The following is a 22,207-nucleotide window of genomic DNA, read 5'->3' as shown; positions in this document are numbered from 1 at the left end:
AAATTATATATTATGATGCATTTATATGAAGAATTGACCTTTTGGGGGCAATTTATTGAGTTTAACAGTGTGTCTTCTTTGAGATAAGCAATCATTATGATACAATCTTTAAATTAAAACCTAATTGGTTCCAAATGCTTAGTTTAGATGAATGCCCCTCCCTTGTGTAGGCTATCTACTGCAGTTGTCTGAATGATTTTTCTCAAGCTATTTGCTGCTCTCAGATCCATGCAGATGATGAACTTGGGAGGTTTTCACTTTAGAAACATGGAATTAGTCCTTTGGGTGCAGTGAGAGTTGCGGTCTGTGGTGCTGAAATGGGCCTGTCTGATCACAGATAGAGTAGAGTAGAATCAATTATGGCTTAACAACAAAGAGAAAAAGGGAGACTTGAACATTAGAGGTTCTGACCGCTGCTCTTCAAATACATTGAACTGACCCCTGGGGAGCCAAAGAATGAGAAGCTATTTGTGAAATGAAACCCGCAAGAATGGCTCCATATTGTTGTTCAAAAAGCACCATAAGACCAGTTCTAATTTAGAGGCCTTGTTTCCAACTGTGTTTTTTTTTTTTTTTTATTTTATTTTGGTTTCAACTATAATTGGATTGTTTCCTCCAGTGCACTTTTTCTCTTGTCCTCAGAGGTTCATTCAGTACTTGGCCTCCAGGACCTCGCTGTTCAACCTCAGCAACTTTATTGACAAAACCGGCTCCCATGGTAAGGGCATCTGAGTCTGAAAATGCAGTTTGTGTTTTTCTGAGTGCCTATCTGGCTGTATATGTGCATGAACAGCCTATATGTGCAAAATACAGAGTGATTGTCTTCCAGATGAGAACATCAGCGCATTACTCAGCATCTTAGAGTCTCTGGCAAGGTAGAGAGAAACAGGAAGAGATTAACATAAACAGAGCCATCTGGCAGATACAGGAAATTACTCAAATTGCTGGACATGCTGGACATGGTCATACAGATTTAACTGTATTCATGCACACATAATATGCACACACACTTACCATGCTAACCTGCAGTCTCAAACATATGCATGCATGTGCACATACATGTTGAGCTTTCATTGTCTCTAAAGTACTGCTTTAGTTAATTGATAGATATAAGTTTGTAAGTGTTTTTAAGTATTTGCAAACTAAGCTCATGAAACAAAAACAGCATGAGAAAAATGAATCTATGATCTTACCACAGTTTTGCTAAAGATTGCAATATATGGATGTGACCTTGCACAAAATTTCCCATAACTTAGTAGATAATAATGAAATTTAGACTACTTATTAAGAAGTGTTAAGGAACTACAGTATGTCTGCTAAGGCATTTTAAAATTGACCAGCAGGTATGATGACAAATGCCAAATTTGTACATTCTAATCAGTTCAGTTGAATTTCATGTAATTTGGCATAAATGTGCAGTATAGACAACTATTAGTCAAATGTCCAATATTTATTTCTAATTGCTGTATTTGGCCATGGCCCGTCAATGTCCCATCAATGAGGTGTTGGTAGGCCCACCAGATACTTTGCTTTCTACTGTTATGCAGAGCTCTGTTCACTCTCTGACACAATGTTTAATTTTTCCTCAGGCTATGACATGTCTACATTCATCAGACGGTATGGACGATACCTGAACGAAAAGGCCTTCGCTTACCGCCAAATGGCTTTTGACTTCACCAAAGTCAAGAAGGGGTGCGTCAGTCATTGTGCTCATAGGCCCCTCCCCTTTACAGCTCTCCATGACAGTGTTGTATGCTTCCTTAATCCAGTTATCCTGGAGACCTTCCCTTCCTCTACTTAAACCATGATGTCATTTGAAGAAATTCATGATAGATGTCCAATTAATCAGCAAAACCCTTATCATTTGAATGCATTTAAAAAAAAAAAAAAAGACATATCCTGTCATGAAATACCTCAGTCCCATGGCTAGTTTTAAATTTCCAGCACGTCTGATGGTCTCTCTGTTGTATCTAGTGCTGAGGGGGTGATGAGAACCATGACCACTGAGAAGCTGTTGAAAGGCATGCCCGTCCTGCAGACTCAGATTGACACACTGCTGGAGTTTGATGTAAGTCCACTTTTGGCTTTATTGTGACTCATAGTTTCCCATATGACATTCCTGGAGTAAACTTTTCCTTGTGCCTCCACTATATCCATCCTCTGTTCTCTCTCAGGTTCATCCCAAGGAACTGAACAATGGGATCATCAATGCTGCATTTATGCTTCTGTTCAAAGACCTGGTCAAACTGTTTGCATCCTACAATGATGGCATCATCAACCTATTAGGTCAGCTTCCAGAAGCAATGAACACATAAATTACACTCATATCTCTGAGGACTTTGTTTGTAAAGATCTCAGTATTACATTTTTTAGCATTAGACCATATAGCATGAATTTTCAAATCCATGAGCATTTGTAAACCACTTTTTTTTTTTTTAATGTTGTATATAGAGAAATACTTCAAGATGAAAAAGAGTGATTGTAAGGAGGCCTTGGAGATCTACAAGAGATTCCTGACCAGGGTGACCAAGATCGGAGAATTCATGAAACTGGCTGAGGTAGGGGACAACTAACAGCAGTCAACATGACCCTTAACTATGGATCTATAAAACCCTTAAACAGCCATTAAAGCAAAATTGTACTTTGGTAGAGTGCTGGATTTATAGTTACCTGGGTGTATATGAGTTCACATGGTGGTGAAATGTCCTCATTTGTTGCTCTGTACTTCCTTGGGCTGTTAACCCAGAATTCTGTGTTTTTATCTCTCCATTCACTTTGATAGTATGGAAAAACAGGTCTCAAAATAGCATAAATGAATGCAAACAAAGCAGATTATATACTTTTTTTTCTTTCTTTCTTTCTTTCTTTCTTTCTTTCTTTTTTTTCAGCAAATTAAACATCTTCTTTCTCATTATTTTTCCCATTGGAATTGCAACATAGATCCGGCAGGTAATGTTCTGCCGGAAACTTCCACATTGTAGCCTTGTGCCAGGAAGAAAAAACCTGACAGTACTTTCACAAATAACTGTAATTATATGAAAAAATGTGGGGGGGTTTTATGTTTTTTTACATTGGCATAATCCACGTCATTCGCTTTTGTCCATGCGCCAAAAATTTGGGAGCTGTTGAATGGAGTGAATGGAGAGATACAAATACAGCAACTAGTGAGGATACTTCAGCACTCTGTGGACTCATATCACACCCAGCACTCTAGTTCAATTTTGCATAAAGGGCTATAAAGCTTGAATTTGAACTTGGATATGACACTACGGGGAACCACATTAAAGACATTTGGCAGAAATATTTCCAGGTTTCAATAAAGGCTACAAATGAATGGAATTGTATTGTGCTTTGGTGCTGTGTGGTGTGGTAATGCTGCATTTATCTTCTTTTTCCCTCAACAGACAGTTGGAGTTGACAAAAATGACATTCCAGACATCAACTATGTAAGTCACCACCACATATAGTCTTTCTCATTTTTAATTTGTTTTTTGGAAGAATTGGTACTTATGAAAAAAATAAAACATAATGCAGGTCACAAAATTACTTCAATCCCGGCTCACCCTCCACACTCACAGCAGATACACACACTCAAACACAGATGTCTGATCCAACATAATCTCCCTCTCAGTGTCTCCATCCGGGAGTAGTGGTAGATCTAGCAGACTCAGACGATGAGGACTGTCTCTTTAAACCTCGTGCGGAGGAGGTAACCATAGAAACACAGGGTGGCCCAGCAGAGTGCCTGTTTGCAGGATGGGGTGTTAGCATGCTGATGATACATTATTGGGCTTTCAACTGACAGACACATTTATTGTGTGTGTGCATGTGTCTGGATATTGCAGTGAGGTTTTTCCAAAGTCTGTCTCTCTCAACATTTAACCACTGTTTTTTGTAACTGGCAATGGTGCCTGTTGGTGACAATTGAAATGTTAGCATGAGTGTAATGCATCGTCTGACAACCATGCATTACAATTAAGAAAATGGTAGGAAAAGATTACTTAGTGATTACTGGTGGTTTTTTTTTTCTCTTTCTCAGGCTCCTAGCAGTATCTTGGAGTCTCTGGAGACGCACATGAACGGTCTGGAGGATGTGAAGGGTGGAAAGAAGGGGTAAGAGGTTCTTTTTTTAAAAAAAAATAGCCTTACCCTCTATTTTCATTTTGACTGCTGCTCAAGCATAGTGTGACCACATAATACCTACACTGCCAGAGCAGTTGGGTCCTCAAAATAAAAAGGAAAAAGGAAAAAGAAAGTAAGATTGACACTAACTGATGTAGACATGAGAAACTACCTGCCTGTCTCTCCTTTTCTTGAGTTGTGCAATAAAGAAACTCGAGGAATCAAAAGGCCTGTGAACAAAAACAAGCCCTGTGTTCAAGTTTCACCCAGCAGGTGTGCTCCAAACTCGACTGTACAATCTTTCCATAATTTCCTTTAACCATTCCTCTCTTCTTATCCCCTTTTTATGTTCATTTGGAATCACCAGTGAAGGGTGAGCATATATGTTTTGCTTGGAGTTGACTAACGTCTTAGAAAAGTAACTGTGTAGATGTATTTAGATGAAGTGCTTTGTTGAGTAATTTTCCTCCAGGTAAAGTCACACCAAATTCACATGTGAGTTACTGATGTGATCCCCATGTGAATAGCACTAATGTGTTAACATCTTTTCTGGTTAAAGCAAGATGACCATTATGCACTATAACAAGATGTATACATGGAAATGCGTTGTGTACAGATGTGATTACATATGTGGGTTGTAAAAGGGATGTTTTGATTTGTAACATTTATGATATTAATGTGACATTATGTCATCACATATGTATTATCACATGCTGAGGTGACATGTAATGTGAATCAGCACATGAAGAGTTTTGTTCCAAAATGAGATATCCACCATTTAAAAAAATTAACTAGCTCTTACAAAATGATTACGGGCACAAAATAAGAACATTTATGGATACTTTTTAAAGAGAAGTAGTTCACTGGATTCTTCATATTTTCCATTATGAACATTCCTTATATATTGTTTTGGAAATGAACTCTTCTTATGATCACATGCGATGCAATCCATCTGGTTGTTTGATTTCTTGAATTTTGATTTTGTAGACCATTTCTATAGATCCATCAAACTCTTTACAGTCACTGTCAAGCGGACATACATACTCTTGTCAAAGACACTTACTATTCCGTTTACTCTTCCTCTCTTTCAGGTCTCCAACAAAGGTAAGATAAACATTTGAAACAGTCTGCTTTCTCATTTCATCAATTGCCTCTGTAGCCTCTCCTTTGTGAGCAACTGGCCACTAAATTGAGCCTCCCTGTCTATTTAACAGGGGTCTCCTACAAACAATGTGTCTCCAACTTCAACTCCAGCCAAATCTTCAAATGCTGTTCCCACGCTGCAGCCTCCGCCTGGTGAGAGTGCTGCTGCCGCTGCCACAGCTGCTCCTGAGCCAGCCGAAGAGTGAGTCCTGTCCTGTCCTGTACCCTCTCTGTCCAAAGGGTTGAGCTCATTTCTTGTGTCTTTGTGTGATCTCAGGATTTGGTAAAGTAATTTTTTTGTTGTTGTTTGGCATAAATAAGTGCAACAAGCGTGGCCCCTCTGAAGCTGGTGCCTTTGCTTGTTTGATGCATGTCAGGGGAAGGCAGGTAGTGAAAGAACAGGGTTTGTACATTTGGTCTGAAAGTGGTACCAGATGAAAGGTCATAAAGTCAGTAAAATAACAGGGTCATCCTTTGGGTGGCATGAATGTCTTTTCCAAATTTCATGCTAATCTGCTGAATAGATTCTGAGTTATCAAACTTGACATTTCAGTCTGAGGATGGCACGACAGGTCATAGGGTCATCAAAATCAAGAGGAATCTTCCTTTGTGGGGTATGAATGCACCCACCAAATATCATTGCAGTCCATCAATAACTTACATTTTTAGTAAGTAAGTAAGTAAGTGATACAAAGCCTAAACTGACCTGAATGCTTTATAAGAGCACAGCACAACAATGCTGTACAAAAGGACATTAAAATACAAAGTTAAAAGTAAAAATAAACAATAATGAACAATAAGGGGTCAATACAAAATTATAGACATGACAACAAATTGAAAGATTAGTGGGCCATAAAGGCCAGTGTCTTTAGCCTAGATTAAAAAACACAGATGATGGAAGCACATCTAACATCTAACGGCAACTGGTTCCACAAATGTGGAGCAGTAACTTCAAACACCTTGTCACCTATTAGTCTTAGTTGTGATTGTGCGACATATAAGAGAGAATTGTTGACAGATCTGAGAGACCTAAGAGCTGAGTGCCAGCGAATAAGGTCGGTGATATCAGATGGAGCCTGGCCATAAGAGCCTTGAAAGCAGTTAGCGAGGTCTTGAGTTGAATTCTAAAATGGTCGGGAAGCCAATGAAGAGAGACTTGGGCTGGGTGATGTGCCTGTATGTTTTAGTACCAGTCAGAATCTTTGCAGCTGCATTTTGGACCATCTGCAGGGAAGTTAATGAGCACCAGGGAAGGCCTAAATAAAAGGAATTGCCATAGTCTAGTTGTGATAAAATGAAGGCATGAATAACATTTTCCAGGTCATGGAAAGACAGAATTTGCTTTCGTTTGGCAATGGTTCTTAACTGGTACTATTTTTAACAGCAGAACTTGTCTGTTTGTTAAGGCAGAGCTCAGAATCAAACATAACACCCAAGCTAGGACACCTCACCCCATATTTGACTTCACATATGCTTTGAGATAACTTAGTTTACTGGCAAAATAGCTTCTGGACTTAAAAGGACCAAAGATAATTACTTCAGGGTTGTTACTGTTTAGCTGAAGGAAATTATTTGCCATCAAGCCTCTAATGCCCTCAAGACAGTCTAGGAGAGGCTGCAGGGAATCCCTAGACTTTAGTGAGAGGTGCAGCTGTGAATCATCGGCATAGAAGTGGCAGGAACTGTTTCTAATGAGGTTTTGAAGAGGGAGCATGTACAGGCAGAACAGAACTGGCCCCAGGATGGATCCTTGAGGGACCCCATAGGTGACAGGGACAGAGAGAGAGGAAAAGTTACCTATCACCACTGAGAATGTCCTATATTTAAGAGAGGATTTAAACCTCTTTGGTGCTGTACCCTTAAACCCGACCCACTGTTTGAGACATGTCAAAGGGATCCACAGTGTCAAAGGCAGCGCTATCCAGATCCAGTAAAACCAGGATGACATTTTCCCCAGTGTCAGCAGAGAGTAACAGGTCATCTGTCAACCTTAACAGAACTTTTTCAGTGTTGTGCTTTAAATGGATCAAGTATCTTGTTGATATTCAGGAATGGTTACCATTTGGACAGGACAGTTTTTCCATTATTTTTGAAACATGGCAATTTAGAGATGGGTCAATAGTTACTTAAACATTTAACATCAAGGTAATGATTTTTTAGCAGAGGCTGGATGTGTTTTAAACATGCAGGGACCATGCGAAAGGCTGAGCAAGAATTAATAAAATAACCTGAATTCCAGGGCCAAGTTTCCGTTATGATATGGGAGGGCTCAATCTAATGATGAGCTGCTGAACTGAAAACTTCAGTGAAAAACTTCAAAAACTTCCCACACATGTCCACACAACATTGTGATAGAGATAGAATAAAGTTCAAATAGAATATATAGTGCTGAACACAATTTTCGATCTGTGAGAATCTAATCTCGGAGAAATATTTCTCTACTGGCTTTTTTGGATGCTGTTTGGAAATTGGCCCAACAGTTTTTAAATATTTCAAATGAAACTGAGAGGTGATCTTCTTTCCATCTCCGCTCAGCTTTCCAACAGGCCTGCCTAAGAAAACAGGTTGAATTGTCCAGCCTAGGATAGGTCTAGGATAGCTGAGCAGAAACAATGGAAAAGGGACATTTGTGATACTGCATATAAATTTGACATTTTGAGATTTGTGCAAGAGGAAAGGTCATGAATTCGCCCAAATTTACAGGGTTTATTCTCTGAGTATCTTGAATGTGCTCACTAAATGTTATGTCAGTCAGACCAATAGATTATGAGATATCTATTTTGGCAACATCATTGGAGCTAAGTGCTCATTGCTGTGGTGATTTTGCCCTGCAGCTCACATCACAGATCACATGTCAAACAGTGCGTCCAGTACACTGAAGTTCCTTTCTTTGGATTTTCTTGCAATTAAGTTTGCATCTCTGTGGATGAGGCTTGTTTCCTTTTCCATCCAGTCACAGTGGCCGTTGCTGCTTATGCTTGATATCCAGTTTTTCTGCTATTTATTCCAAACAACAGTCCCGTGTGTCAGATGTTTAGAGAAGCAAATGTGGAAAATGCACTTGCTTTCATGAACTTGGAATGAATCGAAAAACAATTGTCCACAGAGACTGGAAAAGTGGAGATTCATTTAGACGAGAATGTCATGCTTTATTACTTTAAGTGAAGCCAAGAGGATAATGGAATACATTTTCTCTCTCCCTAAGTCTCTGTCTGACACTGAAACCCTCTCTCTCTTTCTTGCTCTCTCCACAGTTCTTTGTTGGACCTGGATCCTCTGTCCTCCTCAGGCCCCTCAGTACCGTCAGCCGCTCCCACGTCTTGGGGAGGTGAGTTTCCCTCCTCCCTGTTAAACCAGCTGCCCTTTCAACTAGAGGGCATGCACATCCACTTGCCAATATTTAAACTGAGCCACAGTCAGACAGCTAAATGTGAAATAGGTCATTTTTTAAAGTGGATATCAACGTGCACTTCAGTCATATAACTTAACAAGTCATTTAGTCTCATATTCAGTATTAGAATGTTTCTTTTATTAAAACAAGATTGAATCAGGTTTCTTGATGCCAGTGGGCTGATCTGCATTATTCACCCTTGTTTCAACATATTTATACTTTTTCCCAGAAAAAAAAACCCTCAAACAAGTAAAACTACATTGTAAACATGTGTGATTATACCATTCAGCTATCATTCAGCTTCAGTTAGCTTTACAAATAAAACTTTAATCATAATTTGTTTCAGCTAGTGGATATCAAACTTTTTGAGTGAGGTTAATATTTTTTCATTGAACAAGATAAAATATGTTTCCCCTTTCCCCTCTTTTCTGCTTCCACAGACCTGCTGGGCTCTGGTGAGTATCACCCCTCATGCCTCTTGTCTTTAAGCTCTAGTTTAGTCCAGCCTAGTTTGAAGCCATCCTCCAGGTTACCTTGATTGCAGTTCAGGAGCTGGATGTCAGAGTGACTCACAGTGCCACTGGCTTTTCCCCCCAAGACACCTTTCCTGTGAGATCCAGCTTGAACTGAAATCGAGGTGACTTGGAGTCAGTATCAGTGTGTTAGTCCTTCAGTAACACTATAATGCACCAAAGCCACTTGGTCGCCTCCCTGTTTGTCTCATAGTGCTGTTCTCTCTGGTCTTAGTCTGAGTAGTCTCTCTTTGTTTCTCTCTGCTTTCTCTCTCCCCTCCCTCCACATACTCCGTTGTTTGTTTTTTGGTTTATTATGGGGGCTGTTTTGGTTGACAATTGTTTTCTATTTTTATTTTTATTTTTATTTGTTGGTTACTAATGGATGACATTGGGTACCTTTGCTATTGTGATTTGATTCAAATTTGAATTTACCTTTTTTTTCATTTTATATTAATTAATTTTAATATTCTTACGTATTTATTTATCTATTGTTGGTCAATCAATTCCAAATTATTTTAATTGGGTTTAATTTGAATTTGAACTGTTTTGGCTTGCTTTCCTGCGTTGATTTGTTTATAATGGTGACTTAATTATTTTGGTAACTCTTTTGGGGTTTACTTTGGTACCTTAATTTGGGGATTTCGAATGCCCCACTGGTACTCGCAGAAATGGGCGATTCCTTGCTATCTGAACCCACCCTCACGGCAGAGCCCGCCCCCTCCCCTGCAGCAGCACCGCCCACTCCTGCAGCGGCAGAACCTGGAGTCTCTCTAGCCCCTCCCACTAGCACAGCAGCCGCCACCTCCCCTGGCGCCGCCAATATGGATCTGTTGGGAGGTCAGTGGGCTTCCAGAGAATTCTCTACGAAAGAATTACTCCGGAAAGCTCAACCCTAAAACCCATCACACGATACGACAGCACAAGAAAGCATTGCATGTTCACACACGCATATTTAGACACAGTCCTGCTGATAATGACATGTGTCGTCTGTATCCTGCAAGCAAAGTTGTTTCATCATAAAAATATTTACATTTTCTGCAGTCAAGTAGAAGAAGCTGTTTTTTCTTTTGATAATGATGCCTATTTCTTCATTTTCAGCTGTCAGTTATCTAAAAAAAAAAAAAAAAACCCTTGCAGGATGCTGATGATATAAAGAAAGACTCTCACATAGACACACACACATACAGTTTCATGCCCACAAACATTTTGTAATTATGTACAGCCCACACACTCACCCCCAGCTTGCACATAAACACATTGCCGCAGACATTTTCACGTGCGTCTTGTTTGATAGGCAAACATGCTTTTCTTTGACCTCAGTGAAAAGCAATTCTATCAAACCCTGTCACATTGCTACAGCTACAAACAACAGCTGCAACACCTGTAGTCTCTGCTTTGTAGTTGAATTTTTAGACATACCCTGGCCTTTGTAGATAAAACCTTGCCGCTGTGCCTCCTGTCTGTGTTCCCATTTGTCTGATCACCTGTCAGTCTTTCATGTCATAAATCAGTGTTGTATTTTTTTCCAAAGGGTACTCAAGACAAATGACAGTAATTTCCAATTTTCTGCAGTACTTTCTGCATCAGCTGAATAACTGAATGTATGCAGTTAAAGTCAATCGTTCCATTTTCTATTCAAATGCTGTATGCTGATCTTCATTTTCTCTTTTCCTCATCATCTTTCTTGACTCTTGACTCTCTTTTCCTCTCGATCACACTCTTTTTTCACACTTTTTTCTTCATCCGTTCGTCTCTCTCTCTCTCTCTCTCTCTCTCTCTCTCTCCCTCTCTGTGTGTGTGTCTGTCTGTCCTCTGGCTATTTAATGCCGGGGTTTTGCGTGAACCTCAGATGCGTTTGCAACACCTGCTCCTGCCACTGAGGCCTCTGCAGCAGCTGATGCTGGGGCTGCCACCACACCCACCCCAGCCGCCAACTCTGGAGCTGGTGGGTCACTGAAAGTCTGTTGGTGTGTGTGTGTGTGTATGTGTGTGTATGTGTGTGTGTGTGCGTGTGCGTGTTTGAATGAGTATTACCTGTAATGGCGAAGAACATCGCCTATAAGCTCTTTGTGCATGTGTGCGGGTACGTATGTTTTTGAGTGTATGGATGATATTATCAGGGACAGTAGGCTTGTAGGGGGCGTAGTTGTTGCTGCTGGTCTCTGGATGGTGCTATTTTTGTTGCCATGGAGACTGATGATAATGTTTTTCCTTGTCAGTTGTTATCTTAGGGTGTCACAAGAAATTACACTTGTTACATTTCTTGTCATAAGGATGGTTGCCCGCGGCGGTTGTGGTGGTTTAAGCTGCAGTCTGAAGGTTTGTTTTGGACGATTATACTGTTGAGGTGCTCTGTCGGGTCCCATTCATTTTTTTCCATAGGAGATATTATTTTTTTCTCGCTGACATATTGATGCACATTTGCTGCGTGTGCACTAATAATGTGGTCTGGACTGTTCATAGAAAACTGCAATGTGTGGAGTGGAGCTCTGCATCTTCTGTCTCCTACTAATATTCCCATTTACTTCATTCCTTCCTTCCTTCCTCTTCAGCTTTCATAATCACAGCACTATTTTCATCATCATCTTTTCCTGGTTCCATTAAGTCTAACGTTGTCCTTCCTCTCCACGTGTTGCATCCCCTCCATGCCTCTCCCGTCCCCCAAAGATCCCTTTGCACCCTCGGACAGTAGCTCCAACGTGGCGTCCTCTGGGCTAGATCTGTTCGCCATGATGCCAGAGGAGAGTAGCCCTGGAGGTGCGCTGGACGCCTGCTTTAGCTCCGCGGTGTCCCCTTCCCCCTCCCCGCTCTTCACCTCCACATCCAACACCATCACCACCACCGCGACCATATCAGCACCCCTGACACCCAACGCTTCCAACCCTTCGACAGATCTTTTTGGTGGTAAATGTTAAAAGACGTGTGTGGTTTGATCTTAAATTTCCTCCTCTCCCCTCCTCTCGTCTCCCATCTCTCTTCCCCTCCCTGTTTTCTCTTATCTCTCTTCCTTCATCAAGCTAATGTGCACATATTGATGGCTCTCTCTCATCACAGCCTGGCTGCTCCCTGTTCACTTCTCCCCGCGTTGCCTTCCATTCTCCAGATGTGACTTTGAACAGAATCAGCTTTCATCATCATTTAAAAAGTGTTTGAGCATTTTAATGCCCTGTGTCTCCGCATGCGCACGTTGTTTGTAGATCTCTTTGATTCCATGCCAGATGCGAACATCACCAAAGCAGACCCCGCTCCCAGCGCTGACTTGTTTGCAGCAGGTACCCAGTCCCACCCCTCCTGTCCTCCTTCTTCCTCTCATCTCTCACATCCCTTCCTCTCTTGTTTTTCTGTCAGCTTGGTCCCTGGCCTTGATCAGCGAAGGAAAAAAAATAATTGAGATTGATGCTCTTACGGGTCGGCCACAGGTTATTCAGCTATGCTCTGGCTCCTCCTCCACTTTCTCTGAAACATTTACTGAAGCACGCTGACATCTCTCCCGTTCCAGCATGTTTTGCAGTTGTCAAATGTGCACTGATAACAAAACAACATTAACAGCCACGTGTTTGTTTGTACTCTAAATGCCATCTCCACCTTGCCCTCCCCAGCGGATGTGTTCTCCTCCCCCGCCCCAGTCCTCTCCTCCGCACCCCCACCCAAACTGGACACTGGAGCCATCATGAACCTGTTTGGTGGTGGGTAACTCACCACCCTCGCTCGTTTCTTCAAAGAAGAGGAGCAGAATCTGCGAAGGAGATTAAATCGATCAGTTCATGTTTTTGATGACTGTCATTCAAGTCATCAAGGCTTCATAATGGTCATGACTGCTGGGTTGTACCTCTAGGCATCAGCTGCAATATCTTGTATCATTGATTGATTTGCAAGAATGGGCACTGCATGTTTTTTTTTTTCTTTCTTTCTTTTTTTCCGCTTTTTGGTCAGTTTAGGCTCATCTTGGTTGGTAGTGGGTAAGAGTTATGTTTCATGGGTATGAGTCTCATTGCTCATGAACTTTAGGATGTAAGCACAAGCCATTTATCAAAGACCTGGAGACGTTTGATTTTATTAGATTATTTGAGTCTTAGATGTCTTGATTAGGATAAAGACACTAGCTGGTATGTGTCTAAAAAGACAACAAAATAGAACATGAATGTTTTTTTATGTATTATATGGGTGCATGTGTATTTATATACTGTATGTACACATGCACGTACATAAGCTACTCTGACTGCTGTTTGAGTGTGTGGGTGCTGTTGTGTGACTATGTACGAGTGTGTTCAAAAAGCTAAACACCGTGTTTTCCAGGTTAAGTCAATGCATGTGTGATACTGTGATATTTTCATGCATTCCTTTAACACTACACTGTTTGTTTGGCATTCTCAGTGTGGAGCTGAAGGCTGACTTTTACCCCTTCTTTGCCCTCATGCTGCGATGGAAATGGTCTGGTATGTTTTGGTCTCACCTGCCAGAGTCCGCTGGAGGAGAAGCCCCGTCCGCTGCCCCTGGAGCCGAACTGATGTCAGGTAAGCAAACGGAAACAAGCAGCCACTCTGTGCATGCAGAGCACACCAGCAATGGAAGGCACACCAACATATTGTGGACATTCCAGAAACACAGAGAGACTTCCATTGCACTGAAACACATTGTACTGCAATTATTAAACTGCAATGTTCAGAGGAAATCACGTCATGCCTTATGTGGTTCCTACTATTTGGGTGCTTTGCTCAAAGCACGTAATTAACATCATCCATTTGATTACTCACACCTGTGGTTTGCCAAGCAACATGGTTGTTTTTTGGCAATAAAATCTGTTACTGGTAATTATAGGGCAGTAACCAGTGAATATTTTTCATCGTTGATGATCCCTATCATATCTAAAGCAACGTCTTCAAGTTGGTTCCTTAGTCTGAACAACAGGCTCTAACTTGCAAAAGTTCGTAATTTTATACATCAGCCAGACACTTTTGTCAGGCACAAATGATCTAAGATTGACATAATATATAAATCACAGCACAACCAATCAAACAGTCATGAACTAACATATGACAACATGTCATTGTTGCAGTTGCAGTTTTTTGTGAATGAAAAATCAGGAGGTTTTGCAATTTACACCAGTGTTGAGGATAACCTGCTTTCTACATTTACTCTGTTTAAGTTCCTACGCACCTGCATAAAGATGATTCAGAAGTCGTTTGTTTGCATTTCGTAACGATGAGAAACCGCAAAAAGCAAGTGATCATTAGCATTTGTCAGGCTTCAACCAGCAAATGTTTGACATTTTTACTCGATAAATGACTAAATTTATTAATTGATCATCAACATTATAATCTATTAATTTTCTGTTGCTAACACCTCATTTTAGTGGGCTGCAAATTTCACGTTAAGTAGGTGATAATTCACAAGTAATATGTAACGTATTTGAAATTTCTTTAAAATTACCCCCAACATTGACCTCAAAATGGATGCAAAATTGAAATTTTTACTTTTACTCTCTCACCAAATTCATTCTAGATGAACCAAACCATTAGATCATAGCAATGAAACAAGGGCTGCCTCTGGTCATAGAAATTGTGGAATATCATGAAATCTTGAGACTGCCTTTACATGTGCGGCTTGAATGTGACTTCATTTCTGTGCAGTTTAGTTTTACTGGAGTTCTGCAGGAAAACCATTGAATAAAAATCATAATTCGCTTTCCAGCATCTCGAACATTTGTAATATTCAGAATGAGTTTGGTGACACAGTAAAAGTTTCGGTTTTGAGGTAAATGTTGATGTAATTTGCAAGTAATTTCAAAGAGATTTCAATTATTACCAACTTACTATGGAATTCATGGCCCACTAAAATGAAGTGTTTCCGTTCTACTAAATATGAATATGGAGAATAAAAAAGCTTTCATGTTGGCTGTTTTATACTTCATTCATTCATTCATTCACACACCAGATACAGAGTGCACATTCTTTGTTAACCGACCGTGTTGTGTGTGCAGTTTTTGTGTGACCGTAGCCCGTTTCTGTGTGCCTGTCACATGCCGGTGAACGGCGTCTGGTCCGCTCCGCAGTCCACTGGACTCTAACTCTCTCCATATATGGTCATGTTTGCGTCAGCTCCGGATCTCCACACATGCATCTTGTTGCCGTGGTTATAAGTCTTGTGGGAATTCCTCTGCTGTTTCACGCCTTTCTTCACTCGCACAACTTGGTAACCATAGTGACTGTTGTCATGGCAACCGGCTCACCTGTGTTCCCTGGTCATCTCGCCTGCCGTTGGTCTTCACGTTATATAACTGATGGTCTGCAAATACTACTGCTTTGGGGCTTAACTCTCTCTCCTCCCTCCGTCTCTGTTTTTGTATTTCTTTTATTCTCATAATGCCCTCTAATGGTTTCATTTCACCCACTCCTTTATAACCCCACTGCATTTTTCCTCTCTTTCTGGCATCCTGTGCATTTTACCTTCCCCTCTCTCTCTCTCTCTTGCTCTCTCTCTCTCTTTCTCTCTCTCTCACTCCCTCTCTCTCTCTCGCTCCATCTGGCTCTTGGGCTGGCTCATTGCTTGCTTCGTGCCATTTGATTGGGTGAGTTTCCTGGCTCTTTAACACGCTAATTTCCCACAGTGCACTGCTGCATTGCAGTGGTGCAAGCTCAGCTGCACTGTCCCCTCCACCAGATGCCTGATGGTTTAGGAAGCGTGCATGAAATAGCACTATAATTTAATGCTTCTTTAGCAATTAGCTTAGCCTCATCTGAGCTGCAGTGCTTTTTTTTCCCTCATCACAATTTGTGCAGCAGTCATATAGCAACGCTAAAATAAATTCACAATCATTTTTTTTTAGCACTGAGAAATATATTATTGACATGCCACATGGTTTGATGGTAGGCTATTTTTGTAGAGAATATTATAGATGTCATGCAGAAAAAAATTCAAGTTTGTATTCCTCATATACATATAGATTGGAGTAGTTCTTATTCCCCAGATTGCAAATTAGTAGTAGGCTGTAGCTGACCTGACAGATGTCTCCTGTTGCAGACAAAGCTAACTATACTGGTGTGAAATTACTGTCATGTTACACAGACTCTTATTACAGACAGTGGAAAAGAAAAGTGTTTGTGATTTGAATATATGGAAATGAATACTTTAATTAATACCCCTCCCTTTTATTATAATTGGCTTAACACTACATTTATGTTTCCAAATTCTATTTATTATATTACCACCCTCTCTAGCTTACATTCCTGTGATCTCCTCTGGTCTCTGTTGTCATGGAGACATCTGTTGGTTGTCATGGCAATCCACAGTAGTACGGAGGCCTGCTCCTCAGCTGTGGTGAGAGTGAGTGTTGGAGGATGCTAACGTCCCTGTCTTTCTCTTTCTCTCTCTGCCCTCTTCGCCCTCTCTGCTCCTTCCCCTCGCCCTCCTCTAGTGTTTGATGGATTAGGGGATGTCATGAAACCCGCTGCCGCCCCCCAGGCCGGAGACCTCGACGCCACCATGGCTAACATGGCTGGTAGTAAGTCGTCACTCAGATCAGTTTACCTCCAGGGACTGAGCTGATATCGATCCTGGTTTAATTTACCTTTAATCACTCCGATAGTGAGACTGACCAAAGTTTTACCGCATGTTGTTGTATAGCCAAGCTTTGCTCATATCCATAGAATTATATACACTACTCACAAAAAGTTAGGGATATTTGGCTTTTGGGTGAAATTTATGGAAAATATAAAAAGTTCACGCTACAGTGATAATATATCATGAAAGTAGGGCATTTAAGTAGAAGCATACACTGGTGATTTCCTCATCTCAAACAATTTCTTGAAACAAAAGCCAACAACAGTGGTGGATATACCACAACAAAAAATGTCAGTGTCAATAACTTGTCATGTGCCCTTGAGCATCAATTACAGCTTGACAACGACGTCTCATGCTGTTCACAAGTCGACTTATTGTCTGCTGAGGCATGGCATCCCACTCTTCTGGAAGGGCGGCCCTCAGGACATTGAGGTTCTGGGGTACAGAGCTCCGAGCCTCTACACGGCGACTCAGCTGATCCCATAGGTTTTCTATGGGATTCAGGTCTGAGAAAGTGCAGGCCACTCCATTTGAGGTACCCCAGTCTCCAGCAGCCATTCCCTAATGATACGACCTCGATGAGCTGGAGCATCAAACACCTGATGTGAATTTTGCCGTTAAACTCCTTGTTAGAGAACAGCAACTTGTGCAAAAAGTACTGAAACATTGAACAGTTGGACATGTGGATTCAAAAGTTTACAGAAGGTCACATTAAGTTCACCTGTAAAGGTTAGAATGCATTTTAGGTTCATCCTGAAATTTCACCCGAAAGCCGAATATCCCTAACTTTTTGTGAGTAGTGTATATTCCTGTTGAGATCCCAAGATGACAAAGATAAAGATGATGAGTTTCCTAATAACAGGAAAATTTTTATTTTTATTTTTATTTTTATTTTTATTAATTTTATCAATAATGAAGCTATAAAAACAGGGAATAATAGGGATTTTTTTCTCAAGATGAGCTTGTGACAAGTTGATACAGGATGTTGATGTGACATTGTTGCATGTGCGGAAAAAAATGTAATTTGGTATGTACTTGATGGGAAATTTAAGGGGAAATCAGGGGTGTAACGTGACAACAGTGTGTGTTAAACTAAAGGAAAACTGAAATTTTCTCGCTGTCTCTCCATCTATCTTGTACACAGATCTTACGATGGGAACCCCAGCGGCTCCTCAGGTAGCTCCCCCAAGTTGGGGTGCACCCATGGTAAATGTTGTCTGTGTCTTATAGCATGGAGTGGAGCCGCATGGCAGTGACAGGCAGGGCATGGAGCCAATCACAACCATTGCCCTCATCTGGCTCTCCAGGGTCCAGGTCCAATCATAGAGCTGGGAAGCTGAGAGTTGTTGATCGACGTTATTAAAATGGCACATTTCATACAACTCCTGCCTTTGACTTGTTTACAATCTGAGGCAAAAGAAAATGTTCAAGAAAAGACAGTGTTCAGAAGACTTTTTTTCTAGAATACCTTCTGGAGAGTGATGAAGTGGCAAAAGTTAGTGCTAAATTAAGAAGCTGTTGCTTGGAAACAACTTCTTCCCTTCTCTTCGCACAAAACTTTCAGCCTATGCAAACTGCTTGATACTAAAACTCACCTCCCTCATTTGCACAATTGATTCTTAAGGATACATACGTTATTTTGAGTTGTAAGTTATATGGGGCTCCATACAGAGCACCTCTGATACTCCCATCTCAAGCAGGCCAGTGACAAGCTTACCTTCTGTTCTGTAAATGCTTGTGCATGGGCAAATAAAGAATAGCTGAATTCACAGGTTAAGTCAGGGCTTGTGCTGTGCTGTGGTTGTTTTGTTGCTTGTTTTGTGTCTTGTCCAGATGTCCAGGACTCATACAGCAGTTTGTCTTTTTTATCTGTGCATCATTTATAGTTTTCTTTGTGGCCGTTGTCATGTGTTTGTGTGTGTGTGTGTGTGTTCCGTTGCTGTGCCTGTGCCTGTGTTAAATGTAGTGTAGTAACATCCCAACTCCTCTCCCTCCCCCTCCACACCTTTAGACTGTTCCCATGGGGCCCCCTCCTTTTATGGGGTCTTACCCCAGCTTCAGCATGGTAAGACCATCCGTCTCAGACCACTGGTCCAGGGACATTAGGAACACTGAACATAGCCACTTACCCCATTAGGTGGCCCACGCACACTTCAGTTTCCCAAGACTGAGTCTTACTGTCCTTCTTTTCCTCTGTTTGTCTCTGAAAGCCTGGGGCACCGGGGGCTGGAGCTCCAATGATGCCCATGGTGAGGCCAGGCTTCCCTGCAGCGGGAGCGACCCCGGGAGCCCAGGTAAAATGAAAGACTAACACAAATACAGACAGACATAAGCCTCTTTCATGCATGTGCTTTCCTTGAAATGTGCAGGAACACTTCCTGCATGAGTTTATGTGTGAATGGAGCCAGGGATCAATATTCAGGGAAATCTGTTCCGCCAATTTCCCACCTCAAGAGCTGGTAACATTTCAGGGAAAATGCCGGTAAAGGCAATGACATTGCAGGGATGGGCACATAAAGGGTTACATCTGTCTGATGAAAGACACTTTCTCATGTGGAGTGAGTGGACCAATCACAAGACTCTACTGATATATTTGAATCCACAATTTTGTTTGCAGTTGTCTTAATTGCAGGTGATTTGAGAACTGCAGTAGAAGTTTTCCTTTTTTTTTTTCAAGAAGGGCTGGAAACTGGACAGATTCAGAAATAAGGGAGCTCCTCTCAGTCTGTTCACAGGATGAAACTGATGAAGGCAGTTGTGTAGAGCAGTTAGTGATGCTACAGTGTACAAGAAAATATCAGCAATTCTATGTGAGCACTGCATAATGAGGCAGAACAGCCAAGTCTTAAGTCCCTTACCCCATCATTTCATTGCTATGGCATATGTAAATAAGACACAAGATGGAAATGTTCCTGAATGCAGCTGCATCTGTGAAGACTGAAAATCACTAGCAGTGCTTGAAAGGTTATCCCAGTAAATTCCCAGAAACTATGTGTACCGAGGCTACACACACACACACACACACACACACACACACATGCATAATCATATATTCACAAAAGGCGTTTGAGTGCTAAAAGTAGATGTGTGTGCAGATGTCTCCGGGGATGGGTCAGAGCCCCAGGAAGCCCCCACCTCCGAGGAACGCTCTGGATGACCTCAACATTAAGGACTTCATGTAGACTGGCTGACCTGTAAGCCCCAAGGTGGGTCTGCTGTCTCTTTGGCTCTGTCTCAAACACAAGGAAGCTTCTGATTTGGGTGTTTTTTTTTTTTTTTTTTTTTTCTAGATAGCAAGTACATTCTTTAGATTGCAGCACTGCCTCATTCAAGCAGGACATCGTACCTTCCTTAGGCTGATTTTCAAACACACAGTGGCTCCTCGCAAGTATTAAATCCTGCAAGGCCTGGCAGTGTCAACCAAGAGGTAGAGGAGAAACTAAATTTCACCAACTTCTATTTAAAATTATTGGTGGATGGAAGACCTTTGAACAGCGTGCATTTGTAATGAGGAATCCAGTGGTAGGACCTGCAGAGCTGAGGAGGTTATGTTTGTGAAAAATAACACATCAGACATTTTCATGTCTCAAACAGCCAAACAAGGAACTTTATTATGGAGTTTGTAGTTGCTGGCAAGGACGTATGAAGTGTTCCTTTGCACTTGAGACAGAGCATTTGTTTCACTTTAAGTCACTTTTTCTGTCTATCTTGGTACACAGGACTTGAGCTCTATGCTTTTTTGTGAATTCTCTTAAAGAAGTTTTGTCTCCCTCCATCACTCTCTCTCTCTCTCTCTCTCTCTCTCTCTTTCTCTCTCTCTCTCTCCATTCCTGCAGAAGTGGTTGTTGTGTCTGGAGCTCTGTGGATATGGATGTGTGCACTCCCCTCCTGCCTCCCCTCAGTCACGCCTGAGCCCCTCAGCCAATCAGCCATCGACTCTGCGATCTTTGCCCTCTGACCTCCTCCTACCGAACCGCAGCCCTCGAAACCTCGCCCTCCCTATCTAATGTTGTAGCACAACTGTGAATGTGAACCCTAGAAACAGAAAACAAAAGTTCCGTTTATGTGTGTGTGAGTGTGTGTGTACTTCAGTGTTAACCTTTACTTAATAGACTACAAGAAAAAATGAACTTTAAAAAAAAAAAAAAATTAATGTGTATTTAGATTCGTTCTGGATTTCCGCATATCAGCTGACTTGGAATGGTGGATATATGTTGGTTTCTTTGCGCATTTCCCAGACGAGGACTGTGTTGTTAAATGTGGACTGTGTTCGGTGTGTGTAAACCTCACTGGCCAATCCCCACCCACCCTTCTATCCCTGCTGTCCAAACTAATGCTGAGCTATGTTTATGTCATTAAAAAACTTGGTTGTATTTCTACCCGCTTGACCATCCATCCATCTGTCCTCCTCCCGCCCATCTACTTCAACTTTTTTGAGAACAGTTCTGCATCAAAGAGTAACTTTGCCTCCAACTTGCACCACAAATCTGGGTTAATCACAGAACAAATAGAACGGTACCTTCCACTTTGTGTTTAGTTCAGTTTTAATTTATATCTTCTTCTTTTTTTAGGGACTGTGTGATACATGCAAAAATTTGTGGACTGTGTTCAAACTGACATATGCATTTTAGAATATTTTGATGATAGATTATACATATTTTCTTTAATCTTTATTTTGAGAGAAAAATGTATCATATATTTTTAGTTATGTCAACGAATATGGTTGAAAAAAAAAAATGCAAATTCAAAAAGGTCCCGCCTCTTTTGTACATATCTCTCAACCTGTATTCAGAGGCAGTATTGAATGGAAACCTAGCCCCGAGTGTTTACTGCTGCTCTCTCTGCTGGTGTGGAGTGGAACTGCATCATAGCATGCAACATGAGGTCGCTCTGGGATGCATTCCAATACTCTCAAAGAGCTCCTTCCCTTGTCTCTCTCTCTCTCTCTCTCTCTCCACACGAGATAGACATTTAACAATGTGTGAATGTTCAGCTTGTAATCCTAGTTGTGGAAATGACAGAGACAAGGAGAAATTGGTGGATGAAACTGGAATGTGACCTCAGTCCTAAGGCCGTTGTGAAGCAGTCATGGAGGTCTCGGGGACTCTCTCACTGTAAAGCACTCCAATATACGCTGGATGTTCTGTGTGTTGTTTATTTCCAAAGTGACTGTATCTTAATCCATTGTGGCATTACAAAGTGTTGAAAGAAAATAAAGATGACTAAGACACATAACACAAAAAAAGAATGTGGATAAGTAATGTTTGCTAAGTATTCATATGAAGGCTGTGTTGTTTTTGGGTTTCATGGATGGCATCGTCCGCCCCCTTCCTCCCTCACCCCACCTGCATGTGAGTCCAAATGAGATGCAATAAAATACAAATACACTGATCCAAACTACCTATGCGACTCATCACTTATCTGTCTTATGACTTTGTCAGCCCATTGAGATTTTTTTTTTTTTTTTTTTTTTGCT

General features: G+C 41.2%; 1 protein-coding gene across 7 annotated transcripts in view; it reads left to right on the top strand.

Annotated features, from left to right (window-relative positions):
- Window positions 1-22,207, top strand: part of LOC115356678 (clathrin coat assembly protein AP180) — a 35,084-nt gene that overhangs the window by 8,526 nt on the left and 4,351 nt on the right. The window contains exons 4-23 of one of the 7 annotated variants that reach the window (XM_030047910.1): window positions 643-718; window positions 1,590-1,692; window positions 1,975-2,068; window positions 2,175-2,286; window positions 2,452-2,558; window positions 3,405-3,446; window positions 4,040-4,113; window positions 4,490-4,495; window positions 5,214-5,226; window positions 5,337-5,467; window positions 8,520-8,593; window positions 9,097-9,111; window positions 9,838-10,008; window positions 11,021-11,116; window positions 13,632-13,685; window positions 16,586-16,672; window positions 17,876-17,907; window positions 18,942-19,025; window positions 19,827-19,937; window positions 20,568-22,131. In XM_030047910.1, coding sequence (XP_029903770.1) covers window positions 643-718; window positions 1,590-1,692; window positions 1,975-2,068; window positions 2,175-2,286; window positions 2,452-2,558; window positions 3,405-3,446; window positions 4,040-4,113; window positions 4,490-4,495; window positions 5,214-5,226; window positions 5,337-5,467; window positions 8,520-8,593; window positions 9,097-9,111; window positions 9,838-10,008; window positions 11,021-11,116; window positions 13,632-13,685; window positions 16,586-16,672; window positions 17,876-17,907; window positions 18,942-19,025; window positions 19,827-19,913 — 1,458 coding nt within the window. In that variant the 3' untranslated portion in view covers window positions 19,914-19,937; window positions 20,568-22,131. Of the gene's footprint in view, window positions 1-642; window positions 719-1,589; window positions 1,693-1,974; window positions 2,069-2,174; window positions 2,287-2,451; window positions 2,559-3,404; window positions 3,447-4,039; window positions 4,114-4,489; window positions 4,496-5,213; window positions 5,227-5,336; window positions 5,468-8,519; window positions 8,594-9,096; window positions 9,112-9,837; window positions 10,009-11,020; window positions 11,117-13,631; window positions 13,686-16,585; window positions 16,783-17,875; window positions 17,908-18,941; window positions 19,026-19,826; window positions 19,938-20,567; window positions 22,132-22,207 lie in introns of those variants that run through there. The other 6 variants (XM_030047911.1, XM_030047916.1, XM_030047914.1 and 3 more) reach the window with 6 other exon arrangements.

The sequence above is a fragment of the Myripristis murdjan genome, chromosome 24, assembly GCF_902150065.1.
Source record: "Myripristis murdjan chromosome 24, fMyrMur1.1, whole genome shotgun sequence".
NCBI classification, from domain to species: Eukaryota; Metazoa; Chordata; class Actinopteri; order Holocentriformes; family Holocentridae; genus Myripristis; species Myripristis murdjan.
The sequence above is the reverse complement of the archived record's forward strand: the minus strand, read 5'-3'. Positions and strand labels throughout refer to the sequence as shown.